Source organism: Octopus bimaculoides, chromosome Z (assembly GCF_046866305.1).
Source record: "Octopus bimaculoides isolate indiv1 chromosome Z, ASM4686630v1, whole genome shotgun sequence".
NCBI classification, from domain to species: domain Eukaryota; kingdom Metazoa; phylum Mollusca; class Cephalopoda; order Octopoda; family Octopodidae; genus Octopus; species Octopus bimaculoides.
This window is the reverse complement of record NC_142944.1, coordinates 22,349,791-22,365,548: the sequence shown is the minus strand read 5'-3', so window position 1 is coordinate 22,365,548 and position 15,758 is coordinate 22,349,791. Positions and strand designations below refer to the sequence as shown.

General features: G+C 36.4%; 1 protein-coding gene across 1 annotated transcript in view; it reads left to right on the top strand.

The window, feature by feature from the left end:
- Positions 1-15,758, top strand: part of LOC106881755 (glutathione S-transferase C-terminal domain-containing protein) — a 53,254-nt gene that overhangs the window by 14,300 nt on the left and 23,196 nt on the right. Inside the window, exons 4-6 of the mRNA XM_052973704.2 lie at positions 7,381-7,672; positions 10,634-10,879; positions 14,967-15,205. Of these exons, the coding sequence (XP_052829664.1) occupies positions 7,381-7,672; positions 10,634-10,879; positions 14,967-15,205 (777 nt within the window). The remainder of the gene's footprint in view (positions 1-7,380; positions 7,673-10,633; positions 10,880-14,966; positions 15,206-15,758) is intronic.

The window sequence follows — 15,758 nt, the reverse complement described above, 5'->3', positions numbered from 1 at the left end:
ACATGGTTCTAGATTCAGTCCTACTGTGTGGAACATTGGGCAAGTGCCTTCTGCTGTATTTTCAGGCTGACCAAAGCATTGTGAGTGGATTTGGTAGGTGGAAACTGAAAGAAGCTCTTCATATATACGTATATATATATATATGTATATATATATGTATATATATATATATATATATATATATATATATATATATATATATATATATATATATATATATATATATATAAAAGAGACCATTAAGTGGACTGCTAATGTGCTAGAAGAAGATCACATGTAATTCTCCCTATATATATATATATATATATATATATATAGGGAAAATTCACAAAAAAAAAACAAAAGATGAAGACAGGTGGTGTAGACAACATATATATATTATCTGTTGGTGGGGTGTCTTTGAGCCTGCATTTGTCCCCTCTACCCACTACTTGGAGGCTTGTGTTGGTGTGTTTACGTCTGGGTAACTTAGCGGTTCAGCTAAAGTGACCAATAGAATAACTACGGGGTTCATTTCATTTGACTAAAAATTCTTCAGCATGGCCACAGCCTAATGGCTGAACCAAATAAAAGATAAAAGGTATAAAACTCTACCATGGTATTGAGTACTCTTTCTTTTTCTGATAGTTAATGCTAAACATATACATACTTACATGCCTAGATGTACACATACATTTGGTGTGTACACTTTTGTGTGTGTGTATGTATGTATGCGTGTGTGTGTATGTATGTATGCATGTGTGTGTGTGTGTGTGTGCACGTGTGTGCTTGTATCAGTTGGTCAGATAGCAAGCTGTGCTATTTAGTTTTACTAAACACAGTATTGACATGTTGCACAATAGACTTAACACCTGGAGAAATATTGATCCCATGGCAGATATCACTGGGATCAATATTGCCATGAGAGACATGTGAATCATTGTTAAGTTGTGTACCTTTAAGCATGTAACTTATTTCCATTTTTTATTCATGTAAGTTATATGCTATATACAATTGAGGCAGTATCTAATAAAAATTACGGGCGAAATGCTTAGCGGTATTTCGTCTACCGCTATGTTCTGAGTTCAAATTCCGCCGAGGTCGACTTTGCCTTTCATCCTTTTGGGGTCGATTAAATAAGTACCAGTTACGCACTGGGGTCGGTATAATCGACTTAATCCGTTTGTCTGTCCTTGTTTGTCCCCTCTGTGTGTAGCCCCTTGTGGGCAGTAAAGAAATAACACAGTTGATAAGACAGTTACTATGGTATTTGTCCTAAGATAACATCTCTTTATGGACTTGTCTCTCTCTGATATTTATTGTTTTTAACACAGCAAGTCTATCGGAGATGTTATCTCAGGTCAAATACTGTGGTAGCTGGGCTATCGACAGTGTGTATTCATTAAGTATGGCACATGGCTATATATATATATATATATATATATATATATATAGACATATATAGACATATATAGATGATGATATATATACACATATATATAATAAATTACGTAATAACCTTCTCCAACTATAGTTCTCATATTCGGTTAAAATGTCTTACGTTTAAGCTGGTTCCCATGCATTTCCCTGAAGACAAGATTACATTTTTAACATCGCTGATTCCTATGGAAGGTATAATTTGTAATCTTCGAAACATATGTTGGAAATAAAAGTATGCAGTTAACATATGCGTTTTACTCCATTCATTAAATTTATATATATATATATATATATATATATATATATATATATATATATATATATATATATATATATATATATATATATATATATATATATATATATATATATATATATATATATATATATATAGGCGTGGCTGTGTGGTAAGAAGCTTGCTTCCCATCTACATGCTTCTGGGTTCAGTCCACTGCATGGCACCTTGGTCAAGTGTCTTCTACTACAGCCTCAGGTCGACCAAAGCCTTGTGAGTAGATTTGGTAGACAGAAACTGAAAGAAGCCCATTGTGGTATCTATCTATCTATCTATCTATCTATCTATATATATATATATATATATATTTATGTATGTGTGTCTTTGTGTCTGTGTTTGTCCCCTCACCTTTGCTTGACAAGTGATGTTGGTGTGTTTATCTCCCTGTAACTTAGCAGTTTGGCAAAAGAAACTGACAGAATAAGTACTAGGCCTATAAAGAATAAATCCTGGGGTCGACTTCTTTGACCAAAAGCCTTTAAGGTGGTGCTCCAGCATGCCCACAGTCAAATGACTGAAACATGTAAAAGAATAAAAGTATATATATGTATATATGTATGTGTACCATATGGTTTTTGGGTTCAGTCTCACTGCGTAGCACCTTGGGCAAGTTTCTTCTGCTATAGCCTCAGGCCGACTGAAGCCTTGTGATTGAATTTGGTAGGTTGAAGTTTCTGTTGTGTGTGTACATGTATAAGTGCTTGTGCTTCCTAACAGGGAGGAGAGGAATAAAAAATATGTATGTACATGTTTGTGTGTGTGTGTGTGTTTGTCTGTGTGTATGTTTGTATGTGTTTTTCCCCCACAACACCACTTAACAACTGGTGTTGGTGTGTTTATGTCCTCATAACTTAGCACTTTGGCAAAAGAGATCGCTAGAATATGTATCAGGCTTAAAAGAAAAAGAACTAAAATTCTTTGAGACAGTGCTCCAACATGGCCACAGTCTAATGACTGAAACAAGTAAAAGATAAAAGATTTATATATATATATAAATACATACAGGGGTTGGACAAAATAATGGGAACACCTTAAAATTTCAAACAAATTTAATTTAAAAATGAGGTTGGACTGCCTTTGGCAGTAATTACAGCTTGAATTCTATGAGGTATGGACTTGTACAAAGTTTGAATTATTTCCAAAGGAATTTTTGTCCATTCTTCAGCTAAAACAGTCTCCAGTTCTTGTAGTGATGATGGTGGAGGATATCGACTCCTTACTTGTTTTTCTAAATTGCACCATAAATGTTCAATAATATTGTGATCTGGGGACTGTGGTGGCCAGATAAGATGTTCAACTTCACTAGAATGTTCCTCGTGCCATTCAGTTACAACTTTAGCAGTGTGAATTGGTGCATTATCATCCTGAAAGATTGCGTTTCCCTTTGGAAATAGTTCCACAACCATAGGATGAATTTGATCAGATAAAATGCTTAAATAGTCTTGACTATTAATTCTGCCACGAAAAGAAACCATTGGGCCAGTGGATTTTCAAGATATAGCACCCCAAAACATCACAGATCCTCCTCCATGTTTAAAATTTGGAAGGAGGCAGTTGGGGTCAAATGCTTCTTTTGGCTGTCTCCATATGTATACTCAGCCAGTGGTTGAAAATAAGGTAAAGGATGACTCGTCCGAGAAAATAACATTATTCCACTGCTCTAGAGACCAATTCTATAGGTTTTTACTCTACTCTAAATGCTTTGCAATGTTTGTTTTTGAAAGTAGTGATTTTCTGATTGCAGCCCTCCTGTGAAATCTGGCTTTGTGCAGCTCTCGGTGAACTATTTTTGTGGAAAATGAGTTGTTGAGGCAGTCATTAAGCTCTGCAGTAATTTTGGGAGCTGTACTTTTGTGATTCTTTCTAACAATTCGTGTTAGAGTCCGATGGTCCTTATTTGAAAGTTCTGGTTTTCTTCCGGAGTTTTGTTTTGACGAAGAGGTTTTTCCCTCTTTCTCAAAGGCTGTCATTACTTTCCAGACAGTACTTATTGATACACCAAACATTTCGGCTGTTTTCTTAATGCTAGCACCTGCCATATGAGCACCAACAATTTGACCTCTTTGAAAGTTCGATAGATCTGTCATTTTAATGAATTTTAATTATCTTTTTCTGATGAAGCAATGTGATTGGATCTGGTAGTAGGTAGAAACTGAAAGAAACCCTATCATATATATATGTATATATATATATATATATATATATATATATATATATATATATATATATATATATATATATATATATACATATATATATATATGTGTGTGTGTGTGTGTGTGTGTGTGTGTGTGTGTATTTTTCCCTTGTTAACAATTAACATGGAAAAAATAGATAAATAGTTCATATAAGTGATATCTACCATTATATACAATTTAAACATTGATTTTCTTCTTACATTTCACTTCTACTAGATATATCTTGTTCCAAGACTTTAGGGTTTTATTTAATTTACATATCATTCTATACTTCTCATTTATTTGGTTTCTGATTTTTTCTTTCCTTTACCCCCTCCTCTTTCTATAGGATACCTTTGACGTTACATCCTCTAATGTCTTTTTTTTTAAAAAAACTTAATAGTGTTCAATTCATCACAATACATATCCATCATTTTCTGTTAAAATGTCTTATTGACGAATTTCATTTATTCAATGCCCTGAAGAGAAGATTACATTGTTTTACACCATTTTATTCCTTTGGAATAATACCAGTGATATCTTTGAAACATGTGTCGGAAGTAAAAGAATTTGAATAACACCTGTGTTTAACTCCAATTATTTATTTATATATTCTTTTCTACTCTAGACACAAGGCCTGAAATTTTGGGGGAGGAGGCCAGTCGATTAGATCAACCCCAGCACACAACTGGTACTCAATTTACGACCCCGAAAGGATGAAAGGCAAAGTCAACTTCTGTGGAATTTGAACTCAGAGCAGATGAGATACTGCTAAGCATTTTGCCTGGCATGTTAATGTTTCTGCCAACTCACCTTATATATATATATATATATATATATATATATATATATATATATATATATATATACACATATATATATATATATATATATATATATATATATATATATATATATATATATATATATATATATAGATGTATGTGTATCTTTGTGTCTGTGGTTGTCCCCCACCACCACTTGACAGCTGGTGTTGGTGTGTTTACATCCCAGTAACTTAGCAGTTTGGTAATAAAGCCTGATAGAATAAGTACCACGCTTTAAAAGAAATAATTAGTACAAGGGTGGATTCATCATCATCAGCATCATCGTTTAACATCCGTTTTCCATGCTGGCATGGGTTGGACAATTTGACTGAGGTCTTGAGAGCCAGCAGCCATACAAGGCTCCAATCTGATCTGGCAATGTTTCTACAGGTGGATGCCCTTCCTAACGTCAACCACTCTGAGAGTATAGTGGGTGCTTTTTACATGCCACTGGCACAGGAGCCAGTTAGGTGGGCCTGACATCGATCACGTTTGGGTAGTGCTTTTTATGTGCCACCGGCACGGGGGCTAGTGAGGGTACTGGCATTGGCCACGTTCAGTTGATGCTTTTTATGTGCCACCAGCACAGGAGCCAGTCACGTGGACCTGGCATCAACCACATTCGGATGGTGCCTTTTACGTGCCACTGGAATGGGAGCCAGTCAGGAGGCATTGGCCACAGCTACGATATTGGTTTTACTTGACTCAACAGGTCTTCTCAAGCATATCATATTGCATGATGCATCAGGGGTACTCTTAACTGGGCCAGATGTGTGTAGCTGAGATCTCGCATTAGTTGTCGGACCTTTTCAATCACAGCATATCTCCAAAAGCCTCAGTCTCCTGTCATTGCCTCTGTGAGGCCCAATGTTAGAAGGTCATGCTTCACCACCTCATCCCATGTCTTCCTGGGTCTACCTCTTCCACAGATTCCTTCCACAGTTAGAGAGTGGCTCTTCCTTACACAGCTGTCCTCATCCATACGTAACACATGACCATACCAGCGCAGTCCTATCTCTTGGACATTTGATGCTTCTTATGCCCAACTTTTCTCTCTGTTGTGTATGCACATTGATATTACACATCCAGCGGATCATACTAGCTTCATTTCTTTCAGCAGCCATGGACCCTGTTTCGCTGCTGTGTAGCATGGCAGTTTCCACACAAGCATCATACAGTCTACCTTTCATCCTGAGTGAAAGGCCCTTAGTTGCTAGCAGAGGTAGGAGCTCCCTGAACTTTGCCCAGGCTAACTCAAATGGAATAATGGTATGAATTAAGATAAGCTAAGGGGTGATGCATTGGATACCATACACAAATAAAATTTTCCATTATCTCCTAGTTGGAAGAAGAAAACAAAACCTGATTAAGAATTAATCTATTAAAGTTGATTTTCCTATTAAGGGAAAAGACAGTCACAACTCTGTTTTGATGCAAGGGAGACAATACTTGACATGTTTCTGTCTTTTCGACCTCATCAACATAGTGTAGCTTACCCATGTCCACTTTGATCATTTGAAGTATAGAAAAAGCATCTAGAATAATTTTTTGGCCAGTGTAATTAATATTTTTCTTAGGCCATTTAATGTATTGTTGTTGTTGTTATTATTACTATTATTATGGAAGACTGCCTGCTAGAAAAATGATTAGAGTACTGGACAAAATGCTTAACCCATAAAACGCTGGGATTTGCACTTACATCGCATGGACTGCTGAGCACATTTAATGAAAAATGAGACTACTATTCACACATAAAAAACAAAACAATAGTTAAAATATCTTCTCAGTATATAATGGTGGCAAGTTTTACATCATCCGAAAAGTCATTAGTTGAGCTATTAGTCCTCTTGCATTCGGGGGGGGGGGGGGGGAGGTATCAGAGCGTTTGAGTGACATTAGACCCCAAAAAACGCCCATAAATTAAATGCATCTATCTGGGCCATGATCGTGGCCTGTCGACCTGTGCCTAACGGCCATGATCATGGCCCGTCGTATTTTATGTGTTAATAGCATTTCTTCTGGCTTTACATATTGAATTCAAATGCATCTGCGGTTAACTTTGCCTTTCGTCCTTTTGGGGTCGATAAAATGGGTACCAGAGGAGCACTGGGGTTGAAGTAATTGACTAGTTCTATCCCCCCTTCCCAAAATTTCAAGTTTTCTGCTTATTATAAAAACAATTATTATTATTATTTTTGTTATTATTATTATCATTATTATTAAGGTGGTGAGCTAGCAAAAACGTTAGCATGCCAGGCAAAATGCTTAGCAGCATTTCGTCCATCTTTATGTTCTGAGTTCAAATTCCTCTGAAGTCAACTTTGCCTTTCATCCTTTCAGGTTCGATAAATTGAGTACCAGTGAAACACTGGGGGCCAATGTAATCGACTAGTCCCTTCACCACAGAATTTTAGGCCTTGTGCTTTTAGTAGAAGAAAGGAATCGTTAGCATGGCAGGCAAAATGCTTAGCGGCATTTTGTCTGACTTTATGTTCTGGGTTCAGATTCCACCGAGGTTGACTTTATCTTTCATCCTTCGGGGGATTAGTAAAATAAGTACAGTTGATCACTGGGCTTACCCCTGCCCCCAAAATTACTGCCAAAATTTGAAATTATTATTATTATTATTATTATTATTATTATTATTATTATCATTATCCAGGTTGATAAAAAGCAATATGGTGAATAATAGTAAACTGGAAGCTGAAGATTCCATTGAACTCAGTTTAACAAAAGAAATTATTATTCTTGAGCAACACCTGTACCGTCCACCTCGTATCCACAATGACGACAAAATGAAAAGGCATCTTATTCAAAGAGTTTTGGATATTTGGTCAGATCCAGTGTCCAGAAGTGGTGATTCTGATGTGTCAACAGATATAAGGATATGTCAAAGGTCAGGACCAGTAACTGGAGAACTTCTGCAGCCACATGCAGTGATACGATTCAAAATTGTAAGTTATATTGTACAAGTTTTATTTATATATCTTTCTGTTGTGTTCCTCAGTGTTTTTCTCTCTCTCACTGTGACTCTTCCTATCTCTGTCTGTCTCTTTTTATCACTCTTTCTTTCCTCTCATTTCTCTCTGCCTCCTCCTATCTCTCCTTGTTGTTTCCTATCTTTCTCTCTGTCTCTTCATGTTTTTTTGTCTCTCTATTTCTGGTGTTAGGAAGGGCATCCAGCCATGAAAAAAAAACATGCCAAAACAGACACTGGAGCCCGGTGCAGTTTTCTGCCTAACCAGCTCCTGTTAAACCATCCAATCCATGCCAGCATGGAAAGTGGATGTTAAATGATGATGATGATAATGTGTGTGTGTGTGTGTGTACGTGCTTGTAAGTGTGTATGTATGGATGTTGGATGGAGGCATGCACGCATGCATCTACCTGTACATATGTATGTATGTATGTATGTATGTATGTGTGTACATGCATGTATGTATGTATGTATGTATGTATGTATGTATGCATGTATGTATGTATTCATTCAGTTTCTGCTCACAAGTCATGGGAGCTGTGCTGTTTCTGATATGCCCACGTGTGTTAGACACATGGAGCTCAAAAAGGTGCTCATTCAGATTACTCTGTCAAATATAATGCTTATGTATTCACATCATTTAAATTAATTGTACCTTATCTCGTAGCTTTGAAATTTCAATGACATGAGTGTTTACAATGACACTGCAGGGTAGGTGTGAGAGGCCACATTTTGTCAGTTTGAACACAAAACAGGTAGAATATTTGGGACCAGATATGACTGGTTTAACTCTTTAATTTTCAGATTATTCTATCAAATGTAATGCATTATCTTGAATTAATCCTGCATTATCTCATAGCTCTGCTATTTCAATGATGTGATTATTTATTTTTAGAATGATATTGTAAGGTGAGTGTGAAAGGCTGGATCTGGCCAATTTGTACATAAAGATAGCAGAATATTTGGGTTGAATACAGCCAGATTAAATACTAAAGGGTTAATAATCATCATCATCATCATCATCGTTTAATGTCTGCTTTCCATGCTAGCATGGGTTGGACGATTTGACTGAGGACTGGTGAACCAGATGGCTACACCAGGCTCCAATCTGATTTGGCAGAGTTTCTATGGCAGGATGCCCTTCCTAACGCCAGTGAACAATCTAGATTACAGGATGTTTCAAACTGAAATATTTACAAGAAAATCAACATATTGGTTTAATATCAAATTTTTATTTGTCTGCAGTTTTACTTACTCAGTAGGTTAGTCAGTATAGCTGTACTTCAGTACTTTTTAATGTTTGTCATATACTGTCACTCTCTCTTTCTCTCTCTTTTTTGCTCTCTTCCTCTCATTTTTCTGCTTGTTTAAGACATACACGCACGCATGCATGCATGTACGCGCACACACACACAAACACACACACACACACACACACACACACACACAAAAGCTGATTTTATTTTACACTATTGTCAATATTTTTGACCACATTAATGTAAATTATCTCCCTTAGAAATTTTAACAAAACATGATGTCAATACTTGAAGTGTTATCAATCTTACTATATATTTACATATACTTATATATACTATATATACTGTATTTTCTATATATATATAGTATAAACTATATATACTATCATACTTATTTATATACTATAGATAATTTTTTTTTGTGAAGGCGCATGGTTCAGTGGTTAGAGCGTCGAGCTTGCAATCGTGAGGTTGTGAGTTCGATTCCTGGACCGGGCTGAGTGTTGTGTTCTTGAGCAAGGCACTTTATTTCACATTGCTCCAGTTCACTTGGCTGTAGAAATGAGTTGCAATATCACAGGTGCCAAGCTGTATCAGCCTTTGCCTTTCCCTTGGATAGCACTGGTGGTGTGGAGAGGGGAGACCGGCATGGGTAACTGCTGGTCTTCCATAAACAACCTTGCCCGGACTTGTACCTGGGAGGGTAACTTTCTAGGTGCAATCCCATGGTCAGTCATGATCGAAGGGGGTCACAGCAGATAATTTTTATTGCTTAACTCCTTAGCATTCTGATTACTCTGTCAAATGCTCTGCTTATTTATTCACATTGTTTTGAATTAATCATAAATTATTTCATGGTTTTAAAATGTCAATGATTTGATTGCTTATTTTTTAGAATGACATTGTAAGGTAGGTGTGTGAAACCAGATTTGGCTGGTATCAACATAAAACAGGCAGAACATTTGGGTCAGATGTGGCTGGTTTAATTGCTAAAGAGTTAGCCCTTTAGCATTTAAACTGGCCATGTCCAGCCCAGATATTATACTTGTTTTATGTTCAAACCAGTTAGACCTGACTTCTTACACTTACCCCATAGTATCATGCTAAAACTACAGAATCACATCATTGAAATCTCCAAAGTTATGTGATAATGCATGATCAGAGTAATTTGAAGATTCAAAGATTAGCAATAACAGGAAATTAATTTTGTGAATGTAAACATTGTGTAAACCCTCTTTTAAGTGCTTTTTGAAATCGTTGGGTTGAATGTGGTGAATGTCATGTTTCTGTCTGCCTTCAGCTTGCCACGAACTTTCCAACAGAGTGGGAAATATGTCCAGTGATAGAAACACAAACGTTCCTATGGTTGGATGCCCTTCCTAACACCAACCACTTTACAGAGTGTGGTGGGTGCTTTTCTTTCTTGTGGCACCAGAACTCTGGCAGTAAAATATTTCTTCAAATATAACTCTTTATAATCAATGCTAGCATGGATAAGAAAAACAAAAGACATTAAACAAATGACAAACTCTATGGTTTTTATTCTAAGGTTTTATCTTCGTGTTTTAATACTAAAAGTTTACAAACTAAACCAGAAAAAAAAAAAAGAAGTTAAAATGAAAACAAAAACAAGAAAAAGCAGACAATATATTCAAAACAATGACAATTATTTTCTACTGCAGCCTGTAAATAATGCTGAAAAATGTAATGGTGATGAGACAGTGTCTTCGGAAATGAAATATTTTCCCAGAAGTAACAATCGTAATGGAAATACCAAGGTCAACAATGGCAAAGATGTGGAAGAAATATTGCAGAGAATTATGAACAAGATGAGAATTGATGACATTATCTTAGATCATCTGTATGTTGAAGGAATCGAGATGACCGTGGCTGATCTTATGTTGTTTGTCTTCACTTATCATTTCATTGTAAGTAATGACTACTCTGTCCAGTATTTTATCTTTCTCTGTGATCTTTACTTTGTTTATCAAACTGTGGTTCATTACCACCAGCCTGTTGAGGGTTTTTTTTTATAATGCACTACTCTCTCTCTCTCTCTCTCTCTCTTCCTCTCCCCCTCCCTTTTTCTCTCTCGAATCCTCTGATTTATTTACAAAAGAAAAGGAAAACTTTATCATTAGCATCATCATTGTCATAATCATCATCATCATCATCGTTGTCGTTGTCAACATTATCAACATCATCATCATCATCATAATCATCACCATTTTAATTCTTTTCTACTCTAGGCACAAGGAACCTGAAATTTTTGGGGGAGGGGGCCAGTCAATTAAATCCTCCCCCCCTCCCCCAGTATGTAACTGGTACTTAATTTATCAACCCAGAAAGGATGACAGGCAAAGTCAACCTCAGCGGAATTTAAACTCAGAACGTAAAGACAGACAAAATACCGCTAAGCATTTCACCTGACGTACTAACATTTCTTATTTCTTTATTGCCCACAAGGGGCTAAACATAGAGGGGACAAACAAGGACAGACAAAGGGATTAAGTCGATTACATCAACCCCAGTGCATAATTAGTACTTAATTTATCGACCTCAAAAGGATGAAAGGCAAAGTCGACCTCGGCTGAATTTGAACTCAGAACGTAATGGCAGACAAAATACCGTTAAGTATTTCGCCTGGTGTGCTAACGTTTCTGCCAGCTCACTGCCTTAATCACCACCATCTTAATTGTCATAATCACTGCCATCATCATCATCATCATAATTGCCATTGCCACCAACACTGCCATCACTGCCACCACTACCACCACCTGATTAAATTAGATTGCTAAATTTCTTACTGTTTTCAGAATTAAATGAAGTGAAAATAGTATATGTCAACAGGAATGTGGTAACAAAACACTGATACCTTGGTTGCCTTTAGAGTAGACCTGTGTTTCTCAACCATTTCTTTGCCTATGAACCCCTTTAATTCCTCTTTTACTCAGATGGACTTGCCCTGTCATCTGATGTTTAAAATATTTCATATTATATTTCTATAATCAAATATTAAGAATTGTATAAAAACAATTATTAAAATATTTTTGTATTGTAGAAGTATAACCAATTTATTGGACATAAATTTTAACAACAAAATCTTATATGGACCCCAAAGGGCCATATGGATTCTGGTTGGGAATCACTAGTGTAGACCATTCTTTTGCAAGCTTTTGAGCCAGTACTCTGGTTTAATGATACTTCCTTCCCTCCTTCTCACCAGTCTTGGAGACCCTCTCAGTGGTTATGGACACAGCCTTCTCTCTTGACTAAAAGATAAAAAAAATAAACATCAATTAATAAAGTACACATAATATACATTATTTACATTATTTACATTTGATGGATATTTGTCCTCGTCTTGTTTGTTGTAAACACAATGTTTCGGCTGCTATACCCTCTAGGTGTCTTGGGGAAATTTCGAACCTGGGTTCTCATTCCTAAGGTATTTTTCGATGTTATTATTATTTTTATTATTATTATTATTATTATTATTATTATTGAGGTCACTGCTTGGAATCAAACTTGGAATCTTGGGGTTAGTAGCCTGTGCTCTTAACCACGACACCATATGCCCACGGGCATATGGCATAGTGGTTATACCTCTGTCCCAAACACATTTTTAACCTTGTGCCATCCTAAAAATTTTTTTTATATTTTGAAGATTTACTTGGTAAACAAGTGATTCATGTCTGGTAAGTTTGTCATCAGTTTGCTGCAGGGAAAGTTTACCATCATCAATTCACCACAGGGTCTCCATTACTTGTGGGTTTTTTTAAAAATAAAATAGTTTTTAACTATTAATGGTGAAATCCTATGGATATATTTTATTGGCGAACTTCCCTCTCAGTGAACTTTGCCTATGGGGAACTTTTCTTGCAGTAAACTTTCTTTACAGTGAACTTTCCTCGCAGTAAACTTTCCTTGCGGTAAACTTTCATTTCAGTGAACTTTCTTTGTGGTGAACTTTCCTCTCAGTGAACTTTTTCCTCTCAGTGAACTTTTTCCTCTCAGTGAACTTTTTCCTCTCAGTGAACTTTCCTCTCAGTGAACTTTTTCCTCTCAGTGAACTTTCCTCTCAGTGAACTTTTTCCTCTCAGTGAACTTTTTCCTCTCAGTGAACTTTTTCCTCTCAGTGAACTTTCCTCTCAGTGAACTTTTTCCTCTCAGTGAACTTTTTCCTCTCAGTGAACTTTCCTCTCAGTGAACTTTTTCCTCTCAGTAAACTTTTTCCTCTCAGTGAACTTTTTCCTCTCAGTGAACTTTTTCCTCTCAGTGAACATTCCTCTCAGTGAACTTTTTCCTCTCAGTGAACTTTCTTCTCAGTGAACTTTTTCCTCTCAGTGAACTTTTTCCTCTCAGTGAACTTTCCTCTCAGTGAACTTTTTCCTCTCAGTGAACTTTCCTCTCAGTAAACTTTTTCCTCTCAGTGAACTTTTTCCTCTCAGTGAACTTTTTCCTCTCAGTGAACTTTTTCCTTGAAGTGAACTTTTTCCTTGAAGTGAACTTCCCTCTCAGTGAACTTTTTCCTCTCGGTGAACTTTTTCCTCTCAGTGAACTTTTTCCTCTCAGTGAACTTTTTCCTCTCAGTGAACTTTCTTCTCAGTGAACTTTTTCCTCTCAGTGAACTTTCCTCTCAGTAAACTTTTTCCTCTCAGTGAACTTTTTCCTCTCAGTGAACTTTTTCCTCTCAGTGAACTTTTTCCTTGAAGTGAACTTTTTCCTCTCAGTGAACTTTTTCCTTGAAGTGAACTTTCCTCTCAGTGAACTTTTTCCTCTCGGTGAACTTTTTCCTCTCAGTGAACTTTTTCCTCTCAGTGAACTTTTTCCTCTCAGTGAACTTTTTCCTCTCAGTGAACTTTCTTCTCAGTGAACTTTTTCCTTGAAGTGAACTTTTTCCTCTCAGTGAACTTTTTCCTCTCAGTGAACTTTTTCCTCTCAGTGAACTTTTTCCTCTCAGTGAACTTTTTCCTCTCAGTGAACTTTCCTTGAAGTGAACTTTTTCCTTGAAGTGAACTTTTTCCTTGAAGTGAACTTTTTCCTTGAAGTGAACTTTTTCCTTGAAGTGAACTTTTTCCTTGAAGTGAACTTTCCTCTCAGTGAACTTTTTCCTCTCGGTGAACTTTTTCCTCTCAGTGAACTTTTTCCTCTCAGTGAACTTTCTTCTCAGTGAACTTTTTCCTCTCAGTGAACTTTTTCCTCTCAGTGAACTTTTTCCTCTCAGTGAACTTTTTCCTCTCAGTGAACTTTTTCCTCTCAGTGAACTTTCCTCTCAGTGAACTTTTTCCTCTCAGTGAACTTTTTCCTCTCAGTGAACTTTTTCCTCTCAGTGAACTTTTTCCTCTCAGTGAACTTTCCTCTCAGTGAACTTTTTCCTCTCAGTGAACTTTTTCCTCTCAGTGAACTTTTTCCTCTCAGTGAACTTTCCTCTCAGTGAACTTTTTCCTCTCAGTGAACTTTTTCCTCTCAGTGAACTTTCCTCTCAGTGAACTTTTTCCTCTCAGTGAACTTTTTCCTCTCAGTGAACTTTACTCTCAGTGAACTTTTTCTATGAAGTGAACTTTCCTCTCAGTGAACTTTTTCTATGAAGTGAACTTTTTCCTTGAAGTGAACTTTTCTCGCAGTGAACTTTCCTCATGGTGAACTTTCTTTGTGGTGAACTTTCTTCATGTTTGAACTTTCTTCTCGGTGAACTTACCTCTTGGTGAACCCTCCTCTTGTACTTTCATTGTGGTGAACTTTCATCGCAGTGAACTTTCCTTGCAGTGAATTTTTGTTGTGGTGAACTTTCCTCCTGGTGACTTGCTTCATGGTGAATTAATTGTAGTGAACTTACCAAGTGATTTTCCCTGAGACTGTATGTTGAATCTAAAACGACTGCAGATAGTAATTATATTGCGTGGCATTTAAAATTGGAACATAAATACTGCCAAGGTTTATTTTCCGATGCTCTACCAATCCTTCCATCACCTTTACAGCATTAATTATACTAATATTTTCTTTTATTTCCAGGAATCTATTGACTTTCAGTTTAATTCGCTTAAAATCTATCTGCCTAAGTTGTGTGCCTGGTTCCAAAATATGACCAAAATGCCAAAACTAAAAGTAGCAGCACTTCGGTATGGTTGCTGTCTTGAAATTTTCAATCAACATTTTGAATTTCAAAATATTTACATTTACAAATTCATTTTACCCGAAGTTCTTCAAAAGGACTCTGATGAAGATGAAAATGAAGAAGAATCAGAACTGCAGTAAGTACACCCTTTCTGATGTTCTTTAGGAAAATATGTTTCCGTATTTTTGGTGGTGAATTTGAAGAATTGTTAGGGTGTTGAATAATATGAAGCTTAAGGTCCTTTTTGTTCTGTGTTTGAATCCTACAAAGATTAACTTTGATTTTTAATCCTTGAAGTAGTGGGGGAGGAAGATAAGTCGATTACATTGACCCCAGTGCATAACTGGTACTTATTTCATTGACCTTGAAAAGATGAAAGGCAAAGTTGACCTCTGTGGAATTTGAATTCTGAACAAAGACGGCTGAAATGCTGTTAAGCATTTCATCCAGCATGCTAATGATTCTGCTAGCTCACTGCCTTAATATAATAATAATAATAATAATAATAATAACAACAACAACAACAACAACAACAATAATAATGATAATAATAATAATCCTTTCTATTATAGGCACAAGGCCTGAAATTTGGGGAAGGGAACTAGTTGATTATATCAATCCCAGTGCGTAACTGGTACTTAATTTATCGCCCCCAAAAGGATGAAAAGCAAAGTTGGTATTTGAACTCA